Source organism: Papio anubis, chromosome 9 (assembly GCF_008728515.1).
Source record: "Papio anubis isolate 15944 chromosome 9, Panubis1.0, whole genome shotgun sequence".
NCBI classification, from domain to species: domain Eukaryota; kingdom Metazoa; phylum Chordata; class Mammalia; order Primates; family Cercopithecidae; genus Papio; species Papio anubis.
In genome coordinates, this window is record NC_044984.1 from 79,204,400 (window position 1) to 79,222,397 (window position 17,998).

General features: G+C 33.7%; 1 protein-coding gene across 5 annotated transcripts in view; it reads right to left on the reverse strand.

The window, feature by feature from the left end:
- Positions 1-17,998, reverse strand: part of SLC6A15 (solute carrier family 6 member 15) — a 69,796-nt gene that overhangs the window by 26,967 nt on the left and 24,831 nt on the right. For all 5 annotated transcript variants that reach the window (XM_031650648.1, XM_031650647.1, XM_031650646.1 and 2 more), the window contains exons 3-9: positions 16,547-16,704; positions 16,071-16,197; positions 14,268-14,449; positions 6,951-7,061; positions 3,207-3,448; positions 2,719-2,911; positions 600-792 (exon numbers count right to left, since the gene is read on the reverse strand). In XM_031650648.1, coding sequence (XP_031506508.1) covers positions 600-792; positions 2,719-2,911; positions 3,207-3,448; positions 6,951-7,061; positions 14,268-14,449; positions 16,071-16,197; positions 16,547-16,704 — 1,206 coding nt within the window. The remainder of the gene's footprint in view (positions 1-599; positions 793-2,718; positions 2,912-3,206; positions 3,449-6,950; positions 7,062-14,267; positions 14,450-16,070; positions 16,198-16,546; positions 16,705-17,998) is intronic.

Here is a 17,998-nt window from a genome sequence, read left to right on the forward strand (position 1 = left end):
CTCTCTCATAATTTTTTATATCTTTTATATCCCTTAAATGAGAGTGTGATGCATTAAACTGGTACTTTAAGAATCACTTGTAAATTGGACCTATTAACTACCATTCATATTGATAAATTATTTTCTTCTCTACTTGGAGACATTAACTACTAGTAAATCACTGTTGCTGCTGTATATGAGAACTGGATTTAGGTTTATCATTTTCAGCTATGTACTTTTTGGATAGGAATATTGCATCTGAACTGCTCTAATTATGATTATTTGACTTGAATACAAAATTATACACAAACACTCCATGACTTTATTCTAGTGTCAGTAATTCTTGATAATGCATTACTATTAATGAATTATAACAATAAATATTTATTAATAAATGATAAAATGTAATTTATATTAAAACATTCCTATTTTATAATATATATACAATAAAAATTTATATAATTAAAATGTATACAATGTATACAATCATAAATAAATAGTAATAATAGAAATTAATAAAACTCAAAATATAAGACTTTCCAGTTTTCATCTCTAAACTTTCACCAAGAATAAAATGGCCTGGCTTTGTTCAATGAAAAGTGAAATAGAAAAATACTCACCAGTAAGAATTTCTTTCCTCACTTTGAAAGTGTCCACAATAGGCGTGACAATCCCTTCAATGGTTCCAAACATACTGCCAAGGCCTAGATTGACCAGCATGAGGAAAAACATCACTGACCAGAAGGGAGATGCAGGGAAATGTGTCATCGCTTCTGTAAAGGCAATAAAAGCTAAGCCAGTCCCCTGAACAGCCTGTAAAATACACAAAATAGCAACATTAGTACAGAATAATAATTAAACAATGGCTCTATATCTCAGTTACAATGAGGAGAAAAGAACTCTGAATAATGTCCAGGGCTGCTGGAAATAGACATGCTCACATCAGCTCTTAACCTGATGAATCATGTTGTCATTCTCAGAACCCGGATTTAATGAGATCAAGCAGATCCAAATAATGAAATTTTGTGTATAATTACTAAGCAGAGTACACGACTGTGTTGTATATACTATTTCACAAGACTCCTAGAATGAAAAATTATATTAAAGAATACATAATATGTTTGGGTTTTTTTAAAGCTTATGAATATGAATAGTGACATATTATCATAGACATATAAATACATATATATATATATAAACTATTTCTGGCTCATATACATAAAGATTTTAAAAATTTGGTTTTACCTTACCTCAAAGTGGCTCAATCGTTGTAAAATATATATATACTATGAATAATAAACTTGTTTTAAGAGAAAACTGCAAATGCAAAATAAAAGGATGTGAACAGAATAAGTAGATCATAAAAAGCCAATTTTTAATTTAAAAAATCTGTATCTTTACATTTTTTACTTCTGATATTCCTACCTCCCTGATTTAAAAAAAAAAAAAAAAGTTGGGATGGTTTTCATAATTCAGGAGACACAATGAATTTCCAGATAAATGAATTAAAAGACAGATACTCCAATTGGGCAGAAAGAAATGGACTTACTTGCCAATATTAATGTTAGCTTATCTTTACAAATATCACAAATATTGAGTTGTAAAATAACAACTTACTTCGTCTAACTGTACCTATAACCAAACTTCAAGTTGATTGTGTCATCTCATAAAGATAGATGAGAATTAAAAAAACAAAACTTTGAATAGTACATTAGTAATTAATTAAATATTTCCTTGAGAAATTCAAGGTTTTTCTATTAATGATGGCTTTACGTTTTTAATGAATAATATCCACACATGATTCTTTACGTTAGTCTCAAGTACATTTAACTATCTTAAAGCAAATAGTGACTAATTTCCCATTATATTTCCCTTTTTGACATACAGGAGACAGTGGCAGCCAATACAAGCACATTTATTAACGCTGACCTTTTTCTTACTTAATACAACATAGCTAAGAAAAAGAACTTGATCAGTCGGGCACAGTGGCTCAGAACTGTAATCCCAGCACTTTGGGAGGCAAAGGCAGGCAGATCATGAGGTCAAGAATTTGAGACCAGCCTGGCCAACATGGTGAACCCCCTTCTTCCATCTCTATTAAAATTACAAAAATTAGTTGGATGTGGTGGTATATGCATGTAATCCCAGCTACCCGGGAGGCTGACCAGGAGAATTGCTTGAACCTGGGAGGCAGAGGATACAGTGAGCCAAGATCGCACCACTGCACTCCAGCCTGGGCGACAGAGTGAGACTCCGGCTAAAAAAACAAAAAACAAACAAACAAACAAAAAAAAAAAAAAAAAAACCTTGATCATGACTTGTGGAACGCAACTACTAAAATTTCTATTTTAAATATTATTCATGCATCAAAGCAATCATATGATGTATATGTAAATGAGGGCCATAATTCTAATTCTGTATTGAATGTTATAGCAAGAAAGATTTCAGACTGATCATCATTCTATGATGAAAATCACTTTATATTCATATTTTAAATTATTGTGGCTCAATCAATGAAATAACTTTTTAAAATAAAGCAAATCTTTACCATTTAAGAAAACATATTCTCTAAAATTAAGAATGTAAATTCTGAAAGCCTTACAATGCCCAGGAGCTTCTCTGGGCATTTTAAGAGCTTCCTCGGGCATTTGAAGACCCTTTTCCTGAAGGGAGTCTGCTGGATAATGCATATTTCAACTGAATGATAATTATTTTATTGCTCAAACATGGCTTACTAACTTTATTTAGCTCTTCTTCAATTTGGCAGGAATTGAGATGAAGAGCAGGAAACTCTTCTTCTTTCACTTTTTGAATGATGTCATAAACTAAATGATAATCTTCTGCAGTAACTGCTGAAAGGTTGATGTGATGGGGAATAATATCCTGACTAATGTTTCCCATTTTCAAAAATTTCATGATCATCTCTGAATTTCTGAAAAATAAAACAACATACAAATGAGCACATAAGAGTTCTTTGGTGTATAGTTTGTAAACGACTATGCCATTATAAGCTAATGAATGAGCAATGTTCCCACACAAAGACATGATTAATGTTTGAGGTGATGACTATCCCAATTACCCAAATTTGACCATTATACATTGTATGTTTGTGTCCAACTATCACATGTATCTCATAAATATGTATAGCTATCATGTATCAGTAAAATTATAAATAACAAAATAAAAACTAAATAAGAAAAAAGGCAAATGGAAATTAATATTCATACTGTATAATGCATTTCTCATTTATGACATTTGCTTTGAAGCCCAGAACTGCAAACACCACCAATGTTGCCAGGACAGAAGTGAAAAAATTGATGAAGGACACCAGGACAGCATCAAAGTGGCAGTTGTTGTCTCTCTTGTTGTAGCTTGAAAAGGCAATGACACCACCAAATCCCAGACCTAAGGCAAAGAATACTTGAGTAGCAGCTTCTCTCCAGACCTTGGGCTCCAGCATTATTTCAAGCTGTTTAAAAATAAACATAATAGAATAAGCTACAAAATAATATTTCAGAATAATTAATTTTTATAGAATTTACTGTTTCAATATATTACAATATTTATGCAGCCAAAGGTTATTTAAATCGGGAAATAATATATTCTTAAGCATAAATAAACATCTATTTTTAGGAAACAATTATGAGTAAGCAAGTTTATTAATCCTTTACATGGAGATTTTAAGTACATGGGGATTTTCCACTTACATGGTGGTTTTTAAATACTTTAAGAATATGAAAGGGAATATGAAATGAGAATATGAAGAAAAATTAGTTATCTTCAGTAATTTCCCATTATGTCTTTTTTCTTTCCATAGCAAAACAGGTCAATTACCAATAAAAGTTAAGAGTTGCTTCACTAAGACTCCATGTTTTGTGTTTTCTGCTGTTAATCTAATGGTTGAAGCAGAAAACGATTATAAACTTGTTAGAGTTGAACTACTTGTACTTTGCATATTCACATATGTATTCTTCATTCATTTAAAAGTCTACTAAAAGATTTTTCTTTGAAAATAGAGTAAATTCATCTATATTGTATATAAGATACTCTTTCAGATCCAAACTTCTGACACTGAACAGATATTAAATATTGAACAGATATTTCATGCGGTTGTGCTTTATGTCTTAGATAATTATCACTGTATATAATCAAAACTTAAATGAAACAATTCAGATCAGCCATGTATGGCACAGACCTCAATACATCAAAACAGTTCAGTTTGATTTCAGTAATAATAGTGTTTAAATTGGCGTTTTATCTCTTTTTACCATTACAATCAAATTGCCTTTATTGAGAGCAATGTCAAACATGGCTAAGAACATGAGTTCTACAGAGAGTTTCAGATTCTGATTCTGCCATTTAGTAATTTTACAATAGTGCAACCAATGGCAAATGACGTGTCCTCTCTGAGTTTCAGCTTCTTCAACAGAAAGATCAGAATAATAAGAAGGGTACCACTTACCACGGTGCCTACCACACTCTAAAAATGCTCAGTAACCGATAACATAGACAAGCTATAGCGGCAAACACACTGAAAAGCATTTTATGTGGCTTAATTCTTTTAGTATTCACAACAACCCATGAAGTTGTTGCTACTTTTACCTGAGTCTTAGGAAGGTTATGTAACTTGCCTAAGGTTACACAGCAGCTCTGAGGTAGAGATGAAATAAGAACACAGGTAGATTCCAAAATCCATATTCTCTCAAACAATAGGATGTATTGCTTCAACTAATTTTGGTTATTAAAATCTATGAAATATGCTTATTAAACATAATCATGATTATCTTCATCATTTATGAGCAATTAACATATGCATATTGTTTACTGGCCATTGCTACATCATATTCTATTAAAATACATTCAATTGTCTATCTCTATTTTGTCCACTAGATGGCAGAAAAGACCTATTTACTAAAGACCTTGCCAGCATCCCTTCCAATCTCTGACCTAAACCTCCACTCACTGTTTCAGGAGTATTGGATGTGCTTACATACTTTCTCCCCTACACAAACAATGTAATTTTTTTAAAAAATTACAACTACTGGCCGGGCGCGGTGGCTCAAACCTGTAATCCCAGCACTTTGGGAGGCCGAGACGGGCGGATCACGAGGTCAGGAGATCGAGACCATCCTGGCTAACACGGTGAAACCCCGTCTCTGCTAAAAAAATACAAAAAACTAGCCGGGCGAGGCGGTGGGCGCCTGTAGTCCCAGCTACTCGGGAGGCTGAGGCAGGAGAATGGCGTGAACCCAGGAGGCGGAGCTTGCAGTGAGCTGAGATCCGGTCACTGCACTCCAGCCTGGACGACAGAGTGAGACTCTGTCTCAAAAAAAAAAAAAAAAAAAAAATTACAACTACTTCTCATATTGAGTATCACATCCTACAGAAATGTAATAGAGTCTTATCAACACTCAATGAAAAGTTAGCTGAAGGAAAATTAACATTTTAATAGTGATCCCCAGTCTAGGTAAAAAATGTTAATTCATGCTGCAGTTTTCAGTACTGGGACTATATATAATTATTATGTATAAGCATTTAAATTCTAAAATATCTAGTTAAATCAAATGTTTAGAATTTTGTCAGAAGCAATTGTCAGTTTAGAAAGAGAATATATTCTAGAAATTCACACAGAACTTTGGTTGTCTTGAACTCAGAAAACATTTTCTTCAATATTATACATATAAGTATTTTTGGTCATTAAGTATGGCCCATTTGTAGCAGATTTAAATTATAGTGTGGCTGAAATTCATAAATCTTAACTAGTTGTTCACAGAGAAGTTCCAAGAACTCTAAATGTTAAACAGGACATTTGAAGTAACTGAGAAAACCAGACACCGGTGTCAGCATTTTGCTACTACAGAATGAATACCAACTCAGAACCAGACGCACAAAGAACACAGCTTCTTTTACGCAGTATCAAGGCAGCTGCCAGGAGTGACAAAGAATTCCAGAGAAGCTAATCCCTTCTGCCCAAATCTCACAGCACAATACTGCCTGCACATTCATCCTTCAGATAACTTTTAATTCCTAAACTAATTTTGAAATCATATCTTTAGACAGTTTCATCTTTATGTCTGCCTATGATAGCATTAGCAAACTAATAATGGGGATCACCTTCATTTCAGTGAATTTTATATATATATACATATATATACACACACACACACATATATATATACTATCAAAAACTTATTTGTTTCCTGTTAAATCAATATAAGAAGTTATGATTAAGTCCACAGTTATGATTTACCAGGTTAAATGTGCCTAGTGTTGAGTTTGGCTCTACTAAGTTGCATGATGGATTATAAGTTCTGAGCCCTTGATGGCGTCTAATGAGAATTTTCCTAAAATATATATGCATCTATAGAAGTTACAGAATTTCACAAGCTGATCACTATATTCTTCCAGAAGATACAAAACTACAAAACCTCAAAAAAATTCACTAAGAAAAGAAAACACTAATTTTCTCTGAGAGAGTATTTTAGGGTTCTTAATCTTATTTTAGGGTCCATGGATTCTAGATGATCGGTCAACCTCCGGATACACTAAGCAAATTAATATGTTCACTACTTTTTTTTGGTAAGAAAATCCTCGTCACTTTTTGAAATGGGTCCATAACACAAAAAGATTAAAAAGCACTAGAAGAAAGGGGAAAGAGTAAATGAAGACCGAAAAATTGCAGTTAAATCAGTATAAAAATTAGAAACAAATTTATTATAAAAGAGGGATTTTTGAAGTTGAAATAGTGGTAGCCTCACTCTAAAATCAAAATGGGATCTAGAAAATGGAGATAAATGGCTATAATTATACATAAAAAAATGCTGGTTTTTCTAGACTGGTTAAAAACTATATTTTAAAAGTTTAATGTACATATATTAGAACAATTATTCCTTAAACATAACTTAGAACATTTTAACAATAAACATAAAGCTTTCATGATCATAAGCCTTAAATAGAAATACGGTACATACCTTAGGGGTAAACATGTGGCGAATTCCGTCAATTGAACCATTTAAAAGGAATGCTCTGATGAGGAAGCATATAAGTACCACATACGGAAACAGAGAACTAAAATATACGATCTGCACAGAAAGAAAAATAAAAATAAGTGAGATGCAATGACAATTATATTTTTATAGTTAAGATTTTATATGTTAGTTTCTGTACTTTGACAGTCACTGTTTCATGACAGGGTTAATAAAACTATTAATAACTTCTAAAGCCATTTTTTAAGAATGGTTTATGAGTTGTGATTTGGCCTTAAGATTCTATCTGAGATGTAATTTAAATTTAAAAGATTCTATCTCCTTTGAAAAAATCCATAAGCTTTGGTGTAGCTTCAACAGTGTTGATTCCTTATAGTCCATAAAACAAGAAATATTTAAGACAGAAATGAACAGGCACTACCTACCTAATGAATTCCTACTTTTTTGTTGTTGTTCTAAGTAGCAAAATAAAGTCCTATGTCTTTTTCTTTTAACCAAATTTTCATTGTGATTCTGTAAAGCTTTCAATGCAGCATTGTTCCTATGCTGTGTCTTCCAGAACCCAAACAATCAAACGTGTAAAGATTTTACTTTCCGCTTCAGCAATTTTCACCATTAAACAGTTCATCAAATATTTATAATAGAAAAGGAAGTGTGCTACTCAGTCACTGCCTCCTTGACATCTTCCTCTGGAGGCCTAGTAGGTCTCTAAAATGTTTCAGATCCAGAGGGAAACTTCTGAATTTCCCTCAAAGCTGTTCCCACCCATCTCTATTTCAGAAAATGGCCCCACCCTCCATCCCACAGGTAAAGCCAAACATCTAGAAGTGGTTCTGGACCATTCACAATATTCTCCTATCTGAATTGCTGGCTGCCCCTTGGTTTATGTCTTTCCCTGCTTAAAACACTCCAGGAATTTCTAAGGCCATTGGAGTGAAGTGCTGATTCCACCCTCTGGCCTGCAAAGCCTTACGCCACAGTGCCTGCCTGCCTGCCCACCACTCTTCCCATGGAGCGCTGGCCACTCAGGCCCTTGCTATCCTGTGAGTCTACCAAGCTCAGCCAGCCTTAGGGTGCAGGGCTGCACCTTCCTTCAGAAGCACCTCTTCCTTATTTGCAGATGACTTGCTCCTCCTTACTATTTTAGTCTCATCTTCGTCTTCTCCCTGAGGTCTTCCCTGACCACCCAAAATAAGGGGACGCCTCTTTCCATCCTCTCTTCTCCCATCTGTCCCTGCCAACCCTCAGTGATATTACCTGGGCTTGTTGTTGTTCTTTAGAGTACTTAGCACTTTTGGCATTTTATTTATGTGTTTCTGTGTTTATTTTTTGTATCTTCTACCAGGGTATAAGCTAGTGAGGGTAAAGATCTTTTCTGTTTACTACCAAATCCCACACACCTAACACAGTTGCTGACATAGTAACTCTACAATATGTATCTATGGAAGGAAGGAATGGAAGGAGAATGGGAACAATGGAGGAAAAAGTGTCATAGCAAATGATGCCTCCGGGCAGGTAAGAGATACTGAATTCAGTAATAACTACAAACAACATTAACATAAGGCAACACAATAAGGGGCACTTTCTCTCTCTCTTTTACCCACTTAAGAATCATATTTAAACACGTGGCACACTCTAAGGAAAAAATATGGATAAAATGTCAGCATACGTTAGAACTCAATATTTTAAAACTAAATTATATTTTAACTTAATTAGTTGTAATGAACATAATTTTTTAATAATTTCAAATTGGTTTAATCCTTTGATTAATCCTTCACTCAAATTTTTTGATTTTTTAAAAAAATCAGAATGCTTTCAGATGGATTTTTTTCATTCTCCCTGCCTACTTCTGGCATTCATTAAATTTGGCAGTTGCCTTGATCTCACTTGAATTAAAGTTATCACCTTTATGATTCTTCTTCACAAATGTTGAGGCTAGCCAGAAGTATGGATTTACTTTTGAACAATAGCTTGTTTTTACCTTTTAAAACAAAACTCAAATGTACTGCTTTATTAATTCTACTTTTATATAAGTGTAATGAAGATTATACATTATAAAGTCTAGTTAGATTATGATTTTATCCAATAAAATATACCTTTTTAATTTATATTTTATATTTTTAATATAATTTCTAATTAGGTACTAAGAAAAGATTCTTCCTGTACTCATATTATTCCAGGCTAAAATATTCTAATCTATCCTTAGTATGTCCCTCTTCCTCAAATCCCATAAACCAACTGATCACCACACCTAGCTAATTCTACCACAGAAATCTCACATCTGTCCCTTTGCTTCCCCTCTCAATAGCACAATACCTTTCAGTATGAAAACAGTTTCCTGCTCATCTTGCCTCCAGATTCTGTTAGCTTTCCTCTGCATCCCAGAAATCCATCTTTCACACTTGCCAGAGTGATCTTTCTAAAAATCTGGTGCTGTCACTGAACTATTTAAAATCCTCAAATGTTCCACACTGTTTGCTAGGTAACAGCCCATCATTTTACAAGAGTTCACAGATCCTTCAATATCATCAACCAATTTGCATATCATCCTTCATCTTCCACGAGCTGCACAAGTTGTATGTAAAAGTCACACAGAAATACTCAGCAGTCGTTGAGCTTTGCACATGCTGTTATCTGTGCCTACACACAGTTCTCTGTGAACTTGCTGGTGAACTTCTCTTCAACCATCAAACCCTGTTCCAAAATTTACATCCCCTGTGAAGCCTTCTTCCTAATCCAGTTTAATTGCAATTGCTGACTCTACACTATCACACACTTTCTTTTTTCTTTCTTTCTTTTTTTTTTTTGGAGACCGAGTCTCACTCTGTCGCTGAGGGTGGAGTGCCGTGGTGCAGTCTCAGCTCACTGCAACCACTGCTTCCCAGGTTCAAGTGATTCTTTTGCCTCAGCCTCCCGAGTAGCTGGGATTACAGGCACCTGCCACCATGCCCGGATAATTTTTTGTATTTTAGTAGAGACGGAGTTTCACTGTTTTGCCCAGGCTAGTCTCAAACTCATGAGCTCAGGCAAGCCACCTGCCTCGACCTCCAAAAGTGCTGGGATTACAGGCGTGAGCCACCGCCTGGCCACTCTTACACACTTTCTATGTGCTTCTGTTACTCTACTTAGTATGTTCTAATCATCATTACAATATGTTGTGCTATTGTTGTTCAATAATATAATACTAAAATATATTGCACATTAAGATAAGACTTACAGGAATTTAAGTTTTTCTTCTTGTACACAATTCACTCATTGATTATGAGTTCCATGAGGACAGACTGTGGCCTCATAGGCATATCCATCAGTGCCTGACAAACAGCAGATATTCAAATACATTGTTCATTGAGATAGGATTTACAGGAATTTGAGTTTTTCTTCCTGCACTTAATTCCTAAAATTGCAAGCTTATCTTTATTCTGCAGTATTTTGAAAATTATATTCTAATTATATGTCCAGATATTTCGATTTTCATTTATTAATTCAACAAACATTTAAATTCTTAAGAACACTGATCTGTATTCAATAAAACTCTAACACAGTTTCCTAGTAAGTTACAAGAACATTTCAAGCCCACAAAATGGAGAAAAATAAGTCAGTATTTCAAACATTTAAGTGATATTAAGAAGGCAACCCATCAATTGTATTCCTCTGTAAGCAGGTAAGAGGACAAAATATTTCATTATTAAATTCCATGATTTAAAAAGATATGTCTTAGGAGTCAGCAGGTTACATAAATATCTGTGTCATTTTTAAACACAAATTATTTGCATCCGGTCATATGGCTCTAATCTTATTAGACCAAAATAGCCAGTTGCATAATATTATTAAAATGAGTTAAATTCAACCTACTGACTATATGTATACCAACCACTTTCTTGTTTCCATGCTTTATGTTTTGTAACTTGAAGTTATTTTATAAATGTGTTTATTGTTTGCTGCCTCTGCCACTATAATGGAAACTCCATGAGGACAGGCACATTGTTTACCTTGTTAGCTGTATTTCCTAAACTAGATCAGTGTCTAGAACATAGTAAATGCTTAATAAATATTTTCTCAAAATAATAATGAATGGGTGAATCATTCTTACTCATTGGCCAAGAAGTATACATGTTTAAAACTGGGAAATGATACAATGAAACATGTTCCTTTGATTTTTAAGACCCCCCTGGGCCTTGACAACTGTTATGCCTGTGGAAGCAAGTATGTTAGTAAGAGAGACTATTTTATCATTCAAAAGATTGTATGAAACATGTATAAAACATTTTCATTTTACTAAACTATTTAAAAAATCGAAAACATAAACCATTGTTTTACATATGAAAATGTTTATTATAAATATACCTTCAGAATGTATCATTCTTTTTGAAAATTTTATAGTCTAGTTTTAGCCCTGTCTATCATGTATTGGTTGCTTAATTCTGGCCAAATATTTATTTTTCCTGAGCTTGTCAACTTTGCAGTAAAATGGGGATAAAACACGTAAATTATCTAGCTGACAGAAAGAATAAACAAGCTAATGTATGCACAGTATTTAGCATAGTAATAGTAACAATAGAAAAGTAGTCGGAGTAGAAAATACTACCTTAGAGTTCGAAGAAAGCTTGGAGCTGCTCATTTCTATCCTCCATATTTGAGACAGGCATCCCTTTATTAGATGCTATAACTAGGGCACATGCCACTTCTGTGTGACCACCTCCAGTGATGCTGAGCTCTCTACCATTGAGGCAACTGATTTCATTATTGTCAAGTTTGATTCTTGAAAGGCCTTTCTTTCTTTGAAGGCTTACCACCATCACAACCTCCTCCATAATAGCCAATATTTGATCATAGTTTTGCTTTCTATGGTCACACAAAGCAGCCCTATTCTTCTTTTTTTTAACTATTTGAAGACTTTGATCACAGAGCTGAAAGTTCTCATAATAAAAAGGAAAATACAAGATTTCAGTAAAATCCAGTATTGCAGATGTGGTCCAACTGATATGTGCCTACCTAGCCCAAAGGACAATGTCCCTATCATACCCCTCTTTTAATTCATGCAGTTTCCACTTAGCATTTTGCGGTATATGTATATGCATGTATGACTATGTGGTTTGACCAAGCACATCACCAGCTGACTCATTCTTCTTTTAGCTGCTAAATCCTCTAAGTTGTTTTTCCATGTCCTAGCCTTAAACAATATTTCTCTCTTCAGTACTTGTGACACTGTTTATTTGGGGGCATTTTCTGTTTAGTAGGTAAACACAAAGCTTAACATTTAATTCCTCATGAAGTCATTCTTATTATACTTAACTCATTGTTTCAGATTGAGGAATTGTGACTATTTTGGCTTCCACATCTTTGCTCATATTACCTACAGCTTGCTTTCTCCCCATCAGTGCCTGTTAAATTCTTTCTTCAAATATTGCCCAAATACTAGTCTTTTCCTGAAGCATTCTCATTAAAATAATGAGTGTATGCACTAAATAAACTGTATTACATTTTCTATATAAATTTATACTATGTGACATGAGAAAAACAAGCCCAAGATTCTGTGATAAGAAAAGGATGCATAATTCTTTAAGTGATGCTACGACACAGACTAAGAAGAAACAGAAACAAAACGTGGTAGTAACAGAACTTGAGTACAAGAGTTTTCAAGCTTCTCTGGATGACCACAGTTGGTTTTCTTTCTACCAAATAATATTATGTTAGGAATCATATCAATATGGTTAGGTCTTATTTAAGAATCTATTCCTTCATTTATAATGTGAGTGGAATGTGGTTCTGACGTAGTGGAAGACACACAATTGAACAATTTGAAGTTATTTAGTCATACAATACAATAACATTTGCCAAAGACTTAAAGATATTTAGATGTGTTATCAAGCATATTCACAAATTCAAAAGACAAAATGATACAGAGTTTCCTGCAGGAAGGTAAATGTAAAATCAGCTACAATTTACAAGTTAAAAAGTCACTAAAAATTTTAATTAAATATAAAGTAACAGGAAGCAAAGATGAATCAGACAGACTTCTGCCCTGAAAGAATTCACTAATTGTTGGGACTAGGACAGGGTAAGACATTATAGTGTTGCGTTAAAGAACACGGGCTCTAGATTTAGACAGACTTGCATTTGACTCCAAATACTAGAACTTAGTAGCCATGAAACTTTGGATAAGTCAACCTAATTTCTCAAGTCTGTTTATTTTAAATCTGTAAAATTGTTCTGAAAATCAAAATTACTTCTCAAGAGTTGTTTTTATAATTAAATGGGATAAAGCATAAGAAGTAGTTATCACAGCACCCAAAGCAAAATAAATTTGTAATAAATATTGGCTTCAATGATTGTTCTTACCATAATTATTATCAGAAACATCTTTATCATCTATTATTATTATGACTACTTCTACTATTACTGCTACTACTACTAATACTATTGCCATTCCTGCTAGTATGTGATGATGAGTGGTAATAAGTTAGCCTGAAATCAGAGTTATACTTTGAAAAGGAAAATGGAACAGCTGTACTGTTAAACGGCAGAGAGAAGAGTCAACAGTAAATTCTTGCTATGATCCAGCCAAGAGATATAGAGAGCTTTAGAATAATGGCTGTAATAATGAAAAAAAAAAAGTAATATGAAAGCAAAATAGTGAATAGCAATTACTTTCCTAGTGCATCCTTTAAAAATAACAACAAACAAACTACCTAGAATTCACTTAATGTCTTTTTAAACCACAACCATTCTAATTTTCAATTTGCCTTAGAAGGAATGATATTTAGTCTTTTACACTACTCTGAATTCCTTGTTAGAATTATTATTAACTACTTAATGATGTTCAGAGCTGTAAGAAACACTCCACACGACTTTATTTCAAAATGTCTTATGCAACTATTCCTTAGAACGCCTACAGCAGAGTGAAACAAATGATATCAAACAAACAAAATGAATGAATTACTCATTTTACTACTTTCCCAACTTCCATAATTTAATTGGTAATTAGAGAACTGAAACATTAGGGTTAATTGAATAAATGGCAAGAAGAAAGGACTTTTAAGTATTAACAAACATTTTAAAGATCTTGTTGAAATAAGGAAACGTTATAATTAACCTTAGATTTCATTATAAAACACTTATGTTTTTATTTGTCTTTTTAAAAATTTAAGCACACTTTTAAAGTGCCACTTTTCACTAATCTTTAACTACCTAGAATGAAGCGTTATGTGTGATTTGCCCACAGAAAATTTTAACAGAATTTGAGAGAGGGATGAATCCAGAAATGGTGATTAGCAGAAAAGAGAAGGGCTCTAACATACTAACTTTTCCAGAAGACTGAATGCCTTTGATCATAGCTAAGCAAACCATGACCCAGGCAGCCAACAAGCAGATGGTCATCTTCCAGTTTAAGCCCCCACTTTCAGAAATGGAACTTGAAATATTCAGTGCTTCCCTGTACCAGTAATAGGTGGTGGCAGAACTTTGTTCACATTCTGGTTCTACAACTGTAGAAAGAAAAGTAACACACAATTATTTCAGAATATAAAGAAAATGAGACAATTTTTTGTCCAATAAACCTGTAAGTGAATTCTTAATGCTTCCTAGAAAAGTACTACCATTGTATAGCAGCGTGTACATTCACAATGAACAATAAAATCTCAACTGTGCAACCAACAGAAATGTATCCTGTTAGATATTTCTTACATAGTTCTGCAGTAAGAATATGTGAACTTCTTATCAAAGTGATTTTTATTTATTTATTTTTATTTTATTTTATTTTTATTTTTGAGACCGAGTTTTGCTCCATTGCCCAGACTGGAGTGCAATGGCGCGATCTCCGCTCACTGCAACCTCTGCCTCCCAGGTTCAAGTGAATCTCCTGCCTCAGCCTCCCAAGTAGTTGGGATTACAGACACCCACCACCAAAGCCAGCTAATTTTTGTATTTTTAGTAAAGATGTGGTTTCACCACATTGGCCAGATTGCTCTCAAACTCCTGACCTCAGGGGCTCCACCTGCCTTGGCCTCCCAAAGTGCTGGGATTACAGGTGTGAGCCACTGCACCCAAACCCTTATCAAAGTAATTTAAACAAATCAGGCTTATCACCCCTACTACCCCTGGAATTATGGAATTGACTCCCTGGGTAAGCACTGTCAAATATGCTAGCTGCTGGCCAAGTGTTGCTTTTGAAATGAGGCCAATCCGGGCGCGGTGGCTCAAGCCTGTAATCCCAGCACTTTGGGAGGCCGAGGCGGGTGGATCACGAGGTCAGGAGATCGAGACCATCCAGGCTAACATGGTGAAACCCCGTCTCTACTAAAAATACAAAAAACTAGCCGGGCGTGGTGGCGGGCGCCTGTAGTCCCAGCTACTCGGAGGCTGAGGCAGGAGAATGGCGTGAACCTGGGAGGCGGAGCTTGCAGTGAGCCGAGATCGCGCCACTGCACTCCAGCCTGGGTGACACAGCGCGAGACTCCGTCTCAAAAAAAAAAAAAAAAAAAAAAAAAAAAAAAAAGAAATGAGGCCAATCTAAAGTGACATGGGTTACAAATGTGAAATTTGAACTAGATTTCAGATTCAATATTGGAAATTATTGTGAATTATTATATTAATAATGTTTACAGTAAACTATACTTGTGCATTAGAATCTATGTTTACTAGACATCACTACTATAGGTGACTGTTCTTTATAATATTTATATTATATTATGAGATTTAAAAAATGATGGGAAAAGTATGAAACAACCGAACCAAAGATATAAAGGCAACTATTTTCATTCAAATTCGTATTTCTGTCCCCTTTGTGTTAGTTTTAATGAAAATGTAAGGCATCAATCAGGGCCTACAAAATAAAGATTATCAAAGTTAATAAGTGAAGGCTTATAATGCTTTACCCTAATATCATCGGGCATAGTAAAATAACTAGGAAAGAGCTAGAAAAACTAGATGGTCCCAAAAGTCTATCTCTAAGAGTATGTCAATCCTGAATGTGAGCAAAGTCTGTTATAATGATAATTTTGAATGATGTTTCTACATTATTTTTAAAAAGAAAATATCTTGAAAGCTTGTACCTTTGCCACTCTTATAATGCTTAAATACCAAAACACTATATTATACATATCTTACAAGTGTGTGAAGCATTTTTCACCAAAGGACACTGATCCCAAGGCAGGGGTTGCTGAAAAGACTGAGAAAAATAAAACAAACTCCAGCCAATGATGACGTTGTAGTAGAGAGCCACAAAATAGCACACCTGCAAAATAAAATGACATTCCATTAAACCTCTCATACCTCTTCCATTAAAACAATGAAATCAAATGCATAAAATGTTACTTAACATTTAAACATCCTCTTCATTTTATTATTTATTTGGAACACATTATCTTTTCTAAAAAGTTAATGTCTTTCTCAGGACTTAGAACAGGCATTGACACCACCGAGCTATAGCAATATTTATAGTTAGTCCATATGCCAGTAATGTTTTCTAAAACATGGTAAAAGAGTTGTTTATTAACACACACTCCAAAGTTTCATTTAAAAATGAATTATATCATTTCAAACCCTATAAAGATTATAGCATACATCAACACCAGGAAACTTACTACACAACTTGCAAATCCAATCCCGCCCAGTTTAGGGCTTATGTAATTCCATACACCAATGCTGCCTCGCCGAATTCTTTGACCCACAGAGAGTTCCAGGAAAAAAAGGGGAATGCCTATTACCATAAGTAGTATTAAATATGGTAAAAGATATGCACCTAAAGAAACAAGAACAAAACATAGATTATATTTTCAATACTCACAGTAGAAAATACACTAATTCACTTTATCCCATTAAAGATATTTGAATTACTATATAGTGTCATTATGGAGAACTCTGAAGAAAACACAATTTAATTACTTTGCACTTTCTAGATTCTGAAACTTGAATTTGATTTCTACAAAGGGTTTCTGATAATAAAATAACTAGGATAAAATTAAGAATATTAATGAATAGCTTTAGTTTAAATTTATTTAAAGAGTAAAACAGTTTCATTTTCCATAAAAATAATTGATTATTTAAAATTCATTCTTTTCTGGGGCAGATTTCACAAACTCCTAGAAATCTTATTCACACAATGTTTATGAACTCATTTATTAAAATTTATGCAAACTCATTGAAATAATGCATTCTAAATCAGAAAAATTAGAGTGAATGAGATTTTATGGCATTAAAGTTGACTTTTATTTCCAAATAAAATAATGTCATGGAAGAAGAAATGTCTGCTTAGACTGAAAAATTTAAAAAAAAAAACAAAAAAAAAAAACAGCAAAATAATTTCTACCGGAGACAAATGTCGTTTTTTCCCATAAATACTACAGAAAAGAAGTATACAAAGAGTTTTTTGTTTTCCAAAATTATCAGAAAAGGTAGTGAGTCATTAAGAAACTAAAACATTTAATGTCTATTGTAAAAATGTATGTTATTATCCTTATAATAAAGTTTCCATATTTTAAAAAGTATTTTTTAGTTAAATCACAAATTAAGATGTTTGACTATGACTGGTGATTTTAAAAGGTACCTAAATAGTTTGACAGTGTTAATACAAGATTCTATTAACTGAATTATAAAAAGATAAATGTGAAACCTTTACTCATTTGTTTGTGTCTTTCTCTTCTTTTGGAGACAGGGTCTCACTCTGTCTCCAAAATCCAGGCTGAAGTACAGTGGTGGGAACACTGTTCACTGCAGTCTCAAACTACCCAGCTCAAGGGACCTTCCTGAGCCTGCGGAGGTCATTCCTACAAGAAGCTACATGTGCAAATTATTATTAAATAACCTCTTAGCTAAACTTTTTATATTCAATTTTTTAATCTGCAGTTTTGTCCAACTAGATACTGTTAAATGTAAAGGTCTTATAATCAATGGTAACTAATTCCTATTTTCTATAAAGAGCCTTTTATTATGCATTTCCTACATATTTATCATATGGTTAATGGCACTGAATAGATTTTTGAAGCTATTCAAATTGTCTTAATGGAATATTTAGTGGAATACAAATATTTAGTGAA